General features: G+C 45.5%; 1 protein-coding gene and 1 long non-coding RNA gene across 3 annotated transcripts; one reads left to right on the top strand and one right to left on the bottom strand.

Moving 5' to 3' along the window:
* Positions 1 to 242: 242 nt before the first annotated feature.
* On the bottom strand, positions 243 to 9,691 carry LOC113493030. Of its 2 annotated transcripts, none has more exons than XM_026870809.1 (9): positions 9,320 to 9,691; positions 6,798 to 6,881; positions 6,643 to 6,716; positions 5,924 to 6,383; positions 4,705 to 5,767; positions 4,125 to 4,600; positions 899 to 2,107; positions 626 to 806; positions 243 to 527 (listed from the first exon to the last, which is right to left on the bottom strand). In XM_026870809.1, exons 2-9 carry the CDS (start codon positions 6,806 to 6,808, stop codon positions 426 to 428), a joined length of 3,576 nt encoding a protein of 1,191 aa, XP_026726610.1. In that variant the 5' UTR covers positions 6,809 to 6,881; positions 9,320 to 9,691; the 3' UTR covers positions 243 to 425. The 2 variants fall into 2 exon arrangements, with proteins under 2 accessions (XP_026726610.1, XP_026726611.1); XM_026870810.1 differs by having other exon boundaries at positions 6,798 to 9,021; positions 9,320 to 9,671.
* A 3,156-nt stretch (positions 9,692 to 12,847) lies between these two features.
* LOC113493031 lies at positions 12,848 to 14,709 on the top strand. Its single transcript, XR_003400542.1, has 2 exons — positions 12,848 to 13,584; positions 13,665 to 14,709. It is a non-coding gene; the product is annotated as an uncharacterized LOC113493031 (long non-coding RNA).
* The last annotated feature ends 322 nt before the right edge of the window (positions 14,710 to 15,031 follow it).

Genomic DNA, 15,031 nt, shown 5'->3' with positions numbered 1-15,031 from the left:
TATATTTGTCTGTAAGCAGCACGTTGCTGTTGCTTTTACCTTGAAAAGAAATCATCAATTAATAACGTAACTATTCAAATCGCTAGAACATAAGAGTTCTTTGAAAAGATCGCTACGAAGAGTGAGCAGGTCGAGCACGTAGGGGTGAGAGCGTTCTGAGCCACTGTTGAGTGTTCGCGGGTTCTAGTGCTCTAGTGTGCCCACATCCAATGTTATAGGCAAAATAAATTAAACAAATTATATTTAATAAAACGACATACTTTAATTTAAACTTATAGGATAACTTATGTACAAAATATTATACTAATAATCCTTACTACTATATCTATACCTGCATTTTGACTAGAAAACAATTGGAATGATATTGCGATAACTCCCATGCATTCTTAACGGAACGGGCTAAAGTGAGGGCGCCCGGTTTGACGTCAAGGCAGAAAGGCGTCGGTGTCATGCGGCGGCGCGTCCGTGCTCAGGTAGGTCGTGTCCGTGGCGGCCGAGGCCGGCGCCGCCCATGACACCCAGCGCGCCTGCAACACAAAGTCGTAAATAATACGTAAGTACGTACTCATGCATGGTACATCACGTCTGCATCGCAAAGGATATAAGGAAGACAATGCTCAGCTACCTCGGCGCGATCACGCGACAGTCTCCAGGGGTCCCCGTCGTGGTCCAAGGGCAGCGCGTCTAGCGGCACGTCCAGGCATGGCGTGAGCAGGCGCGGCGAGTCCGCCAGGAAGGCCGCCACCTCCGCCGCGCACGGCCGCGCCTTGTGCTCTTGCTGCCAGCACGACTTGATCAGGCCCTCCCTGCAGATGACAATCGCAAGTGTTCACCTAAGCGCTCAGTGTCGACTCACAGACATACTACTGGAGTTTATTAGTAAAATACATTCACTTACAGTTGGGGTTTTAAACCAGGTGGAAGTTCTAAAGTATGGCCGGCTTTGACTCTTGCTAGCACTTCGGCGTTACTGAGGCCTTGGAACGGCAGCGAACCAAATGTGACTATTTCGTAGAGCAATACCCCGAACGACCAAACGTCAGAAGCGGGCGAAAACACACCAAGTGCAAGACTCTCGGGTGCCATCCATCGAACCGGCAGCATTCCTTTGCGGCTGAACCGGTAGTAGTCGTTTTCGAACACGAGGCGTGTCATGCCGAAGTCGGCAAGCTTGACAACCCGGTGTGCGCTAACGAGGCAGTTACGCGCGGCCACGTCACGATGCACGTAGCGTAGCTGCGCCAGGTACGAGAGCGCTCGCGCTGCATCCAGTGCCATGCTGGTCAGGCGCGCTGCCGACACCTCCGCCAGCGCCTCGCCCGCCTCGCTGGCCTCACCCGCCGCCAGGTGCCGACGTGCAAGTAAGTAGTTCTTCAGGTCACCGTACAACATGAACTCCATCACCGTGCAAACCGGCTCAGTCTTTGTGACCACCCCAAGTAACCTTACTACGTTTTTGTGATCGAATCGCTTCATTGCCTCTGCTTCGGACAGAAAATCAAGTTTCTCCTCGGTGGAAGCTCCGGCTTTGAGCGTCTTGACGGCTACGGCGGACCACCCGCGGTCCTCGGCAAGTAACGCATGTCCACCATATACGGTGCCGAACGCGCCTGTTCCGAGCTTGCGGTTGATTACGACTCGCTCGCGAGGAATCTCCCATCGATCAAGCCCTCCGGGCTTGGGATCCAGCCGAGTGAGGCCGAGAGCAGCCAGGCGCTCACGATACTTGCGTTCGGCGCGGCGCTTACAGTTCCACGCGACAGCCACCAGCGCTGCCACCGTGAGCGCCAGCACTAGTGCGCCGAGCACCACGAAGGCGGCGCGGCAGTCCACGTGCAGCAGATCGGCCAGGGGCTGCAGCGCACAGCGCTCGGCGCCGTCGTCGGGCGGCTGGCCGTCGGCGGTGAGCCAGCGCGGCGCGGCGGGCCCGAGCGCCAGCACGCCTCGCCGCCAGCTGGCCACTCGCAGCCGCGTGCCGTTCTCCCACTGCATCAGCACCAGCGGGGCGGCCCGCGCCGGTGTCACGCTGCTGGCGTCTCCTCCGCTCCATTCGAATTCACCAGTTAGACCTTTATATTGGACCGTTGTAACGTCCTTTATTAGAGACCTGTAAAAACAATAAATATCCGTTTGAATTCATCTTTAATACATATGTAAGTAGTTCAGTACATGATGTCGATATATGTATGGGTTGTGGACTCGCGAATCATGCTTGCCTATCAAGAACCTTAGAAGATTCCCTTTTTCTGATTTAGAAAACAGAAGAGAACTCGCAATACTTTGTCATTCGTTTATGTCATAGAACCTGTACTGCATAATGTAACTGAATACTTCAAAACTGCGAGAAGCCCAATACAAAAGATCACCCACTCTTTTAAGGCGTTTCAAGCCAGTAAAATAAAACAAAACTGAACACAATGTCCAACTCTTCAACATTCTTCACTTAAAAATCACGTCAATTCGACACTTCGCCCCAGCTTGCCCCAGTACGGCTACGCCCATGTGTCAAGTAATAAATAAGGTTGGGACTGCCAACAGCACTGGGACCTTTTGAACCCACGTCTAAAAATACACGCTTACACATCAACGTTGGAGTATGTGTGGCTAGGTAGTTGGCTATGGAAAAAAATCAGTTGCACCATCAGTAGACGCGGAACAAGTCAGTAAAAGCGAAGAAAAAGAAAGCAATTCAAGTACTTGCACAAGAGCATGGGCACTTATTATTTTTAAGAGTGACAATTACGCGAAAACTTTACTGTAACATTCCATCCAGACATATATAAAGTATGCGCCCGGACAGTACGCTCCTGTTGCTAGGTCAAAGCCACTCGAAGTCATGGTTTTTGTGGAGGATGCAGATACATACTTCCAAAAAATATATGAACAGGTCGGACTGTTTACAAACTTGACTGTGACTTTGACTGTTTGGACAAAATTCCTTGAGTCCCATGAGCTAGGTGACGCTTGCATGTCGCTAGCTGGCATAGGTTTGCTCAAGCTAATCTAGTGCTTTCCTCAAAAAGCCAGCCCAGGAAATACACTGCATTAGTTCATACAAATACACTTTAAAAGAGTTTGTTTTGATATGGGCAATCAGATAGGAATAGTTCACTCTAGCGAACACAAAAAGACATGTAAAAGTGAGGAAATATGTGATTTTTTGGTTTTTCCTTGATTCATACATCAAACACTACTAAATTTTTATTTACAATTTTACAGAGTTAAATATTTACAAGTTAAAAAACAAAAAATTATTAAATTAAAGCTTCAAAAAATTCATCGGCATCGCTGCCGGAGCCCAAAAGGCTGGCAGCATTGCCACGTTGAATGGCAAAGCTAATCCTCTGAGCGAGGTAAAAGCCAGCCTTTGGGTCACGAGAAGTGTCAACGAGACGCTTTGCTAGGTCTTTAAAAAGCGTTTTGGCACTCGGCCCCCACGGCCCAAAATTTCAACCCCAAACGGCTCAAAGAAGTAACTACCAACTAGATTACCATATTTGCGCCGTTTGAGGTTTTCAGCAGCCGCGGCAGCAGAGCCAGCGCAGCTCGAAGAACCGGGAAGGTGAGATGGCGCAAGAGTATTGACACAAGTGGCGTCCCACACTAAAGGCCTACCCATCTTCCAAGGGAACAAAGACATACCGTCCGGTCTCTTGCCATCATCGCGTACCAAACCATTAGGTTCTAATACAGCAGGTACGCCGACGGCAACAAGAGCTCGACGGATAATGTCATTAATATTCGCGTGACGAACCATGCGACCTGCACTACGGCTGCATGATAGACCGTGGTGTCCGAGGCTGTTGACTTCTTCACCACAGTGGCAGCGATGCGGAGAACAAGATGAAGCACCTAGTCTTAAGGCAGCAGCGAGACGGAAAGTTGTGTCGTCGAACAAGGTGCCTATATTCGACGACGGTAGTGCGTAAAGCCAAAGACCTGACTCCCACTCACTCATAGCCAGGAGGCGCGCCCGCTCCGCAGGAGTGGCAGAAGTAGAAATCAGATGGTCCTGAACTACTCAATGTGAACTAATATGTGAATTATAATATATCATATCATATACGGCGCAGCTACATTCTAGTTTATGGAGTTTAGTACGCGACTGGAAAGGATGAAGCTACCTGGCAGTAGTCTTTTTATGTAAGTTGTCCAGCGCGGCTGGCTCAACGTGTAGGAGGCGGCGCAGTGCAGCGTCCCACATGCGCAGCGCGTCGTAGAGCAGAGCGGCGTGAGCGGGCGCGCGGAGGCAGGCGCCGCGCCGCGAGCGCAGGCAGTGCTCGCGCCAGCGCCGCCGCCACGCCAGCTCCGCGTCGGTCGCGCCCTGCTCGCGCTCATCCCACTCCACTAGCCAGGCGGGCGCCACGCTCAAATGCCCGGCGGCCATGTCCCTTAACTGCGACAGCGTGCAGTTGTGCGCATCCAACGGCGCGGGGTGTAGCCACCGCGGGGGTAGGGCGGCGGGCAGCAGCCACACGGCGCCGGCTGCGGGGGTGAGGCCGGCGGCAAGCCCAGCACACAGCGCGGCGCGGACTACCCGCGCGTCCTCGACGCATACATAAATCACGCGTCCATTTGCGGCCGCCACGCGCAGAGCCCACTGCAACCGTTACAATGGTTTTTTAATCTTGATTCGCTACTATAGTTTTTTGTGATGTGGTTATCAAAAACCAATATAATAATGTTTAAAAAGATATATTTTACCTGCGATATTTTGTCGACTTTGACTAAGTCACTTGCAGCTGGCAATTCGACATGAACAATGATATCGGCTCCCAAATTTGCTACGTCTAGTGTTGCGCGTGTGGCCAGTTCGCTGAGTACGGCAATTCGCCGCCAGCGCATGTGCGCAGTGAAAGCAGCCCAGGCTTCCGTATAGAGTCGTGCGTCACCGGCCATCAGCACTGCAAACTCAGCAGCGGTTGCGGGCGGTGGTGCCTGCGCCGTATAACCCAGTACAGGCATGGCGAGAGTGGGGCTTTGACGCGCTACGTCGGCGAAGGCTGCACCGCAAGCCGGTCCCGCCACGCCAGAAAGAGCGCCAAACTCCGCACCAAGAGCGTCGATTAAATACTTAAATGCCAATGTTGACGCGCACTGATCATCGAGTAACTCAACCTTAAAGTTGACAGTTCCTGAGGAGTCGGAGTCCTCCTCCGCCATCAGCGCGGCCGCCATCAGCGCACTCGCGTCGTACGCCTCGCGGCTCGTTAGTTTGGGTATCATGACGGCGGTGCGTACCTCGCCACGACGCCCGGTCCATTTCGGATGTCGAGAGAGTGTTTCATTTGCCGCCGCTTCTGGTCCAGATATACGGTATCGGTGGACAAGATTTTGTAATTCAGTTTCATTTAAAGCGAGTCGCCCCATTACACTGATGGCACTGGGAGATTGTAGTTCTCGCACGTTCACTAGTTTCATTAGACGATATGGATCAAATGGGCACTCGACTTCTGTGCTCTCGCAAGGTGGAAGTGCTAGGGCAGCGAGTTGGTGGCTGTCGAGCGTGGCGCGGTGCAAGCTTCGTGAACAGAGCAACAGCGGGCGGGACTGGGCCGCCAGCCGCTCTGCTCTCGCCTGCAGTAGGGTGCCTAGCGCCACGACGTGCACAAACAACTTGTAACGACAAATTACATCAATGAGGACACGTGCCTCGGTCTCATTGTCAGTTAGTAATATAGAGCACGTTCCATTTATTGGCGAGCACCATTCAGGAGAAAATCCAGACTTTGAGTTCCATGTTGCAGTCGAGCAGGAGGAATGGTTTCTAAAATAATTTTTTCATCATTAATATTACGATTAGTCGGTACCTTTTAATCAGCGAACTCCTTTAACCAACCTTCACTATATATGATTACTGTAAATATTAGGTACTTCTGACATCACATGAAAAAACTTCTGTAAAATACGTTTCTAATCTTACCGGTTACTTTCCGTAACACCTTCAGGTATATCCTCATTCGATAGCCGGTACAATTTAGCCAGAGTGTCATCAGCAAAGTCGAGTAGTGAGCGCGGGATGAGATGCATGGCAGGTGCCGGCGGCGGCGAGGCATAGCAAGCGAGGCGCGCGGGCGGCAGCGCATCGCCCAGCTCCTCCAGGCCGTAGTCGCGCAGCTGCAGCACGTGCGGCGGGCGCGCGGCCGGCACGGGCAGCAGCGCGGCGTGCGCGACGCCGTTCACCAGCGCGTGCAGCACGGCGTGGCGGCACTCGCGCGCGATGCTGGCGCCGCACGCGCCGGGCGCGCCCACGCTGGCCGCACGCATGCCTCGCGCCCGCAGCGCCGCTACCACGAGCGCTCCCAGAGCGCCTGCCGTGTCCGCGGACCCGTCTAGCGCCACGCTCATCACCATGATGATGCGAGAGTTATCCTTCTCACTGCCTATAATAAAAACATACGGTTGTTTTGATAGTAACTATCGTGAGAATGATTCATTATTAAATGATGTAACGGTTTACTCGCGATCCCGCCGCGTCTGCTCATGATTAAGGACTCCGGTTGGGTCCGAAACTAGTCGGGCTTCCCCGATAAATACGCCTGAGTAAACCGTTACATCATTTAATAACATACGGTTGTGATTAGCAATTAGATCTTTTTGGACGTCTAAAGAAATGTAAGTTACACTTAATAATGTATGCACCTGCATCGTTAGAGTCGGCACTCTCGAGCTGCGCTAGTGCCACTAAAGCAGCGCACGCCAGAGCGCGCCATAGCCTGCAAGTAAACATTACGAACAAATTAGCGTAAGCTTGAGCTAGCACTTCTTTTTAAAGGTTAAAAATATTTGCAACGTACCAGTGCAGCATGGTAGTATTTGAGGGGCGCTGTGTGAGCAGGACGGGCGTAGCCTAGTCTTTGTAACGCTGACAAGGATGAACACTGAAAACAACATCATTTCATATATTAAGGTAGAACATTGAATTTGGTAATTCTGACCTGACTCAATACTATTTGCATTAAACGCTATACCACCAACATGTATAGGGTCCCGATTCTGCTATTAAACAATGACCGATGGATGAATGGCAATTGAATTAAATTTGAAATTATTCTTATTCTCTTAAGGATTTTTCCAATACAATAATTGGAAGTTAGTTGTATTGACATTATAGTGTACCGGCCCGTACTGAATTTCCGATTATTGTGTAGAAAAATGCTTAAGACAATACGAAAATTGACATTTTAAACCAAATTTCAGTCAGTCATGGGCATTGTAAATAGCAGAATTGGGGCCCTGGACGGTTCAGTTAAGTAACTTCTTAAAAACATCCTTTTGTGGGATCAGAGTTTACCAGGGGATTGCAAATTTTATTAAATTTAGTTCAACGGTTAGCCAATGGTTCATTTACATGTAAACTCTTTGTCTATGAAGAAACTTTTGACAGTGAACGAGAATATCCAGATGTAGACATTGTGGGTTCTAAAAATATGTCTACCCACTGAAATAGATAGTCATTTAGTGACACCTTCATTGCTGAAATTGAACGTATTTGAAATAATTCTATTGGATAGTACAAAATTTACCAAAAAACAAGAGCTCGTCCGAACTATCTACTAAATAAGTTAACGTTTACTTTAATAAGATTACATTGTAAATAAAGCAATATATTGCTTACAATTATTAAATGATTGTTTCAATTAAATTAAAAAGAGCGCATTCCATTCACAAGTCGGCTGCGGTCACTAAACAAAAGAAACCCTACGTCCGAGTCAGATTGCTCTAAATTAAAGTTCCAAAGAAGTTAACGTACAAATATGCATCTGTCGATTAGAACCTCTTTTTATGAAACACCTTTGTATCCCTGTAGGGACGTTGTGTGTTTGTTGGATTTGTATCGATGCGAGCAGCCGAAAATAGGTCTCGATGGCGAGCAATTGGGATGGGGATTCCTACGTCCAGCAGTGGACGAATGATGATTATTGAACATAACATTATTTGTTTATCTCACATTCTGCCGATTATTTATTAGTTTGATACGCGAGTACGTGGTACGTATACTATTATTATCTCAAACATCTTTAATAATTGAGAATATGCTCGAAAACCGATGTAGTGAATGCACTTATATTAATTATCAATTTTCAGGGATAAAGGTAAATAAAGATAAACTCTGATAAAGAATACTTAACTAACTAACTTTCTCGGCTCAGCGACCCGAAGTGAGTCTTGGCCTCCGAAACGAGAACTCTCCATTCTGTGCGGTCCTGCGCTGTATCCTGCCAATTGTTGGCATGGATTTCACGTAGCCAGCGGGATAAAAAAATACTTAAAATACAATATATAAAGAATACTTAAACTACTATAACGATGTTACGATCAAACTATGAGATAATAAATAGATTTCTATAGTACTTAGCGGCGCAATAAAAATAGTGTCGTAATGCGAAGTGAATGTGAGTGACAATAATATGTTACAATTATAGCGAGAGCTGCTCTACTTGTGACAAGACTGCGGTCGCAGTCGGCGGCGCGGCGGCGCGGCGGCGAGCGGGCCGGAGTGCGCGCGGCATGGCGACCCGAGAGTGGCCGAGAGCCTCCACCTGGGCCTCATTGTTACACGTGCGGTTTGCTTAAGTTGTTTCAGTATTTAATTGTTACATAAAAATAAGTAACTCATTAAACGTGAGATAATTTTGAAATTATGCAAATTTATAAAATAAACACCCGAATTAATAAGCTTTTATTTAATTTATTCGGCTGACGCCAGCTAGTCGCCATGCTTAACGACATTTCGATGCCTATGTTCAGTAGGAGAATACAAACTGTCTGAAATACACTTAAATTATTTATTCAAAACAGTAAGTCAATCAATAATACTTCTAAATAGATAAGATATTTATCAAATAGATAACATTAGTAGAATACTGCGAGGCGCACATCAGCTATCCATCCTTTGTTATCCTGGTTGAAACAATAATGAGTTCAACCCACATCGAGGCTTCAGCGTGGGGAGACGTCGGACCCAGAGCCACTTCTACAGCCTAAGCGAGAGTCATGGGGTCGACTCTGGCTGCCATCCTGCGACCAGTTCATCACGGATTATACTTTATCCGTAGATATTGTTAGGTCACCGGATTTTTTACAAAACCAGATTAATTTTTCTGTTAATTTTGAAATTATGGTCATATATTGCCCCCAACTCAAGAAAATCATTTCGGTGAAGGGCGAAACAGAAATGCCTCATTCGAGGTTAACTACAGCTGATTTCCTGATTTACTGAAAAAAAAACTCGCTAGTTCGAGTTCGTAATAATATATGGCAGAATATTACGCCATTTATATTCAGAAAACATGAAGTTAATGATATTCAATAGAACCTGCGCAGTTTAAGGTGAACGGCGGCAGAGAGGGGCGCGCGGCTCTGGGGCCCGCAGCGCGCCGCCGTCTTGGCTGGGGGCTGCTGGCTGCGGAACCACGGCCTGGCCGCCAGCATCACGCGACAAAACTGCTTCTTAATGAATATAAAGCGTGCTTAAAGAGTTAAAGCACAGACAGCTTGAATGCTTAGAGGGGGGTAGAGTCACACACACTCGCACTGCATCCACAGTATGCTTCACACGGTCGGACACTCGTAACGCGGACGCTCGGACGCGGTCGGCGCGGCTCGGGTGCACTCGGGCGCTCGGCGACACTGCCGCGGGCTGACTGCCGGAGCGCGCGCGCCGCGCCCGCGCACCTCGCGCTGCGAGTAAACAAACTCATTAAAAGCGGGTTTTCTCGGATCTTGATTAGCTAAAATTAAATAAATTAAGAGACAAATATATAATATCCTCCCCGAACACTCTCACCAGCGCCGCGGCCACATCGACCCAAATTCCCAGCGAGCCAAGCTCGTTAGAGTTAGAGACTGCTAGCGCCGAGTGCTTCACACAACAGACATACATATTTGATTTAGCTAATACGTAAACCTTTATTAGTTTATAAGTATAACACATATCTACTGTGTTACTATTATTAATACTGAATGCACTATTTCATAGAGAACGACACTGGATAAGTATCTATTTTGTGGAATCAGAAAAAAATCAGAGATACCAAGATTATTTTACTACAAATAGTGGACATATATTCACAATGCTCTTTCAAATAAGTACAAGTTAGAACATTGTGACAGCGTTGCACTTGATGGCAGCCGCTTGTTCCAAGAATCATTAATGAATGCTAATGTACCCGTTAGAGGCACTCGCGGCTCGTGGCGGCTCCGCATCGATGCTCACTGATAGGAAATACTGACATTAGTCACATTACTGGGTTTTGTATTATATGTACTTACAAGTGGCAGGATACAAATAATATAATTATTAGCAACCTGTCGCAGGACGAATCCTAATTCATCCTCTCTAGGAAATCGTTTTCGAGCTCGTACTTTGTTTCTTGTATTCTTGTCAACAAGTTATGTGACTGATTGATATGACCAATGATGAAAGAACACTTGCGAAGAACACCTGAACATCTTCCGAACCTCCTTCACTTTTATAGAATTACAATGATGATATTCGAGGAAATCGTTGTCGCCATCACTTTCTTAATGAAATTTATTGTTAATTTCTGTAGTAATCTGTAGTACTTTGTTCCTAGTCAGACAGGATCACAACTAGGTAATATTACCAGCCCACTTGTTGGTGGCACCGTGCTTCAGATGTTTGCTGAAGCCTGTACAACCCTATTTTGTAAAACACTTGGACTATGTGTTAAATAGTTCCTTAATATTTATTGATACGACGTCAGAGACCACGTACAGTATGACACATGAGATGAGATAAGAGCAGCGCTCGACGCGTGACATAAGATCATAGTGCCGGCACAGTACCGGTGTCGAGTTCCGCGAGATACGGGCTTTCTCCAACATCCTATTACGGGAGAATTGTGGGGTCCTGATGCGTCCTTAGCTCACATCGCAACGCGTCACCGAAAGGGAATACTTGAAAGTAGTATTTTAGTATACCTAATAGGTATGGATGTTGAAGTTCATCAGCTTACATGCGATCAATAGTAGGTTATTATGCATGAAGCACTGTTGTCCACACAAATTAAAAATTAATGTGTTTAGAAAAAGGTTTGAAGTGGCCTTTTTGGAAATGAATTGGGTTATATTGCGAAGCACCTTGATTCGATGTTTGCGAAAAGACGAGATCTTCTGAGAAGTGAGGCATACCCTACGCAATGGAACATGGCAAGTCAGCATCCAGCAGTGTTCGGTTCTGGCGTGGTTGGTGTTGGTGAGCTGCGGCGCGGCGCTCAGCGGCCTCAATGCGAGGTGTCGCCTCTCATTTATTTAAAGAAACTTAAATTTGTTGTGTTGCGATCAGGGACCGGACAACCCCACTTTAGAGTTAAGCCGTTTGACAGGGTAACCCGTACACGGGGTAACTCATATCGCAGTGTTACCTTTTGTTCGAGTTACATCCTCGAAACCCAGCGAAATGGTTAACACCTTCATTATGGTAACCACGTGAAGGGGTTAACCCCTTCAATAACTTAACCCTTTGAAGTGGTTACCTTCACGAAAGGCTTTTATTCGTGTTACCCTGAATTACCCACTAAACTTGAGCTGCATACTTGCACCCTAGCGGCCCCTCATTGCTTTACTAAGACTACGGCTGATTTTCTTCTATCGCCGACGCGTCGCGCCTCTCGGACAAACTACCTACGCGCGAAACGTCATATAGGTAACTAGCTGTTGCCCGCGACTTCGTCCGCGTGGTTAGAAGATATAAGTTAGGAATTTTTGAACGAAAGCCCTCGAAGATTAATATTTTCCCCCGTATTTGCCACATTTTCCATTAAGTCTTCGCTCCTATTAGTTGCAGCGTAATTTTATATACCTAGCCTAAAACCTTCCTCGATTATTGGTCTATTGAACACAAAATGAGATCAAATTTTTTAGATGAAATTATTTATAATAATTTAAAAAAAAATCGAATACAAGTTTTTTTTTCATTTTTTGCATTTTCTGAGAAGATTTGACGGGTGAATTTTCGATTGAAAATTAGAGTGTTTTTTTATATTAATTCAAAATAAGGTGAAAAAATAAATATTTTTAATCAAATAAATTACAGCGTATTTGGGACACAAAAAAGTAAGTTTTCACCAAATTTCGTTACAAAAATAAATTTTGGTAAAAGATAAAAATAATAAACCACAATCTTGGTTTTTTAGATTTTTCACATAAATTTTGACGTTATGTGAAAAAAATGTAAACACAAAAGTTTTAGATCTTTTTCTTTTAGAACTTTGCCATTTGACTTTTTTCGATACGAATTTTAGTTTTGCCAGAAATTGATAAAAACCGTTTGTTACTCTTCAAACGTCACTCCCACCCCCTTCCCGACCTCAGATCACCCGTAAATTATTTTTCCTTTCATTTTTATAATATTCCCCTCCTTTTCTAATGGGTTTCATCCTACTATTTTTTAATTTGGTTTTAAAAATTATCGACCCTGGTCTACAAGTATAGACACGAAAAATATATATCACAACGTTTGAAAAGTGCGACAAGCAAAATTAAACTGTAAGATCATATCTACAATGATTTTTATTCCATGTTTACAAGTCGCTCGGTAAATGCAACAATGGCGCCGCTGGGCGGTAAGATGTCACGTGCGCTCGTGGTTATACTATTTTCAAACTAATGTCTATGATAAAGAGTGCATATTGCATTGTCTTAGGTTGGAGTGGGTTACCCTGTTACAGTGTTACAGGGTAGTAAAGGGTAACCTGTTCAGAACAGGGTTCCAGTAACCCGTTCGAAGGTGTAACATATGTCATAGGGTTTTTTCTTGAAGCGCTTAAAAAAACCCCTTCAAAAACCCTTTCAATGAGTATCCGGACGGTCCCTGGTTGCGATGCCCGGCACAAACTTACTCCTATCCACTGACATCGATTTGGCAGCTAATAATGCACTATTTTTATAAGCCAGTGGCTGTTGAAAACAATATTATCTGGTATGGTCTGGGAGCGATATAACGATAGTAATATGGATAATGCACACGTCATGTTTATCGTATAGAACTAAAAATCCAGTGACGGGAGAATTACATATCAACTGGATGGCATAAAAAAATGTTTCCTACAGTGGTTGTGTTAATATCAGAAGATGCGATTTTTTATCAGAGATCCAATAGTGAACGTGTTTCCTTGTTAATGTCAAAGTAATGCACAGTGTACTTGTAGACTATGCTACCAATTTACCAAACAGTAATGAACTAGGATGAATGTAAGATACGATGTGCAGAATAACAACTGAGTGCTGCTCGTTGTATTGTATTAAAACACTTGGAACGAAGTCAAATATGTTGAATGAAATAGTTTTCGCTCGTGCTCACGTTATTCGAGCGGCGACCGGTCGAGGAGTGTTGTTTGTGGGCTACCGCTGCGTGAGCCGCGTCACTTACCATGTCAGCTGCTGGTGGTCGGGATGTGCCGGAGCTGCTAGGACTGGCACACTCGATACATATAGCTAGCTAGATACTTACGTAGGAGGTGATGTCATCAGCATAACCGACCGTTTAGGAGGTAAAGGTATGTTGGCTAAGTAATATTATAAAATATGCTCACCACTAACATAACACCAATATAAATGGTAAATATATTAATAAAGTAACACTAACATAGCATATTTTTTTATTCATTTTTTCACTTTATATTACCGTTTTATTTCAGATTGCAGACGTGGTCGCGGCAGCGCTTGATTCATCTGCCAGGCTCTCATGACACCCGTTACGCATTTGAATGTTACCATAGTAGGCCATGTACCATGTACATGTACCATGTTACCTTGACAGCGAAATTTAGACAAGAATTATAAGATGCTGCAGAAGACTTGGGAAGCAGAGTCGATGATACTAATATCCCGCTCACCAGAATCTCCGCCTGAGATATGTGTCGGCCAGCTTCGGCTTACGATCTAGCGCAGTAGCGAGAGCCCGCGTACTAGCGCGCGCACCTGCAGGCTGCCGACCGCCGCGCGCCGCCGCGTGCTCTCCTCCTGACGAGTATGGAACACTCTATCTCATTGCAAATGATCTTCGAAGCTTTGTTCTTCTAATTGTGATCCATGGATTAATGTTATGCCCTGAGTGACACCCGCGTTTGTTGGCGGTGCTAGCGGTGCGGCTGGTGTTAAGTATACACTATTGAAACAAAGCAACAGTAAATACACGACATATGTCGATTGTCGAGTAATAGCAGTAAGCAAAAAGATAAATATGTAGCTTCAAGTCGTACACTCGTACGTAAGTACGTCAGTACTTATAGTAATAAATGTATTTAATTTGGTTAGCATAATGATTGTTCAGTCTGTGAAGATATAAGCATAGTAATGTTTTAGTGGACAGCCTTGAAACATCGAGGTCGCAAACTGTACGTGTGTGTACGGAAAATATATCGTACCGCTTTTACAAATAGGTATTTCTCTCGTGGTCGGCATTGTCACCAACGTCAGGCTTCGCACATTGTGTTCAGCACACAATGTGCGAAGTTGCAAGTACTTCAACACACAGCAGCACCCAAGTATCGACATACGTGCGTAACTGTGTTATGCTCTTGACCGATTAGTGCCAATTATAATAACATAAGATACGACAGCCATAACTAAAGGCAAGCTCTGCCGAAACTAAAATACTGTGTTTACTACATAGATCTGGCGATACTTTTTGAATAGCTCCTCCTACACTTGTGAATATAATATACTTACTAGATAAGTCGATACTGTATATCTTATTACTTTTCTTACTATTCACTTTTTTGTCATCTTCACAAATGAAATTGCTCTACATTGTTTGGGACTAGAGTCTAATTACTGGGCGATGATACAAAGCATGTCGTGCGGCCTTATTGCTAAAGCTGCCTTCACGTTTTGTTATTATCATGCAGCACGTACCTTGACGATGCAAGAAACTCCGATCAGACATTTAGATGAAATATAAACACTTCTAACCATTAGCATGTCCGCCATTTTGTTGAATAATTTCTAATTTCTGTAATTTCAAGGTAACGTACCTTAAAAGGCAAAAGCACTTTCTGACACC

Source organism: Trichoplusia ni, chromosome 4 (assembly GCF_003590095.1).
Source record: "Trichoplusia ni isolate ovarian cell line Hi5 chromosome 4, tn1, whole genome shotgun sequence".
NCBI classification, from domain to species: Eukaryota; Metazoa; Arthropoda; class Insecta; order Lepidoptera; family Noctuidae; genus Trichoplusia; species Trichoplusia ni.
This window is presented reverse-complemented; position numbering and strand designations above follow the sequence as displayed.

Excerpts from the sequence above, each read along its gene's own strand:
- LOC113493030 (XM_026870809.1), bottom strand. Across the intron at positions 6,384-6,642 it reads TGCCGACTCTAACGATGCAG|GCAGTGAGAAGGATAACTCT; the intron begins GTGCATACATTA and ends TTTTTATTATAG. Across the intron at positions 4,601-4,704 it reads AAGTCGACAAAATATCGCAG|TGGGCTCTGCGCGTGGCGGC; the intron begins GTAAAATATATC and ends TAACGGTTGCAG.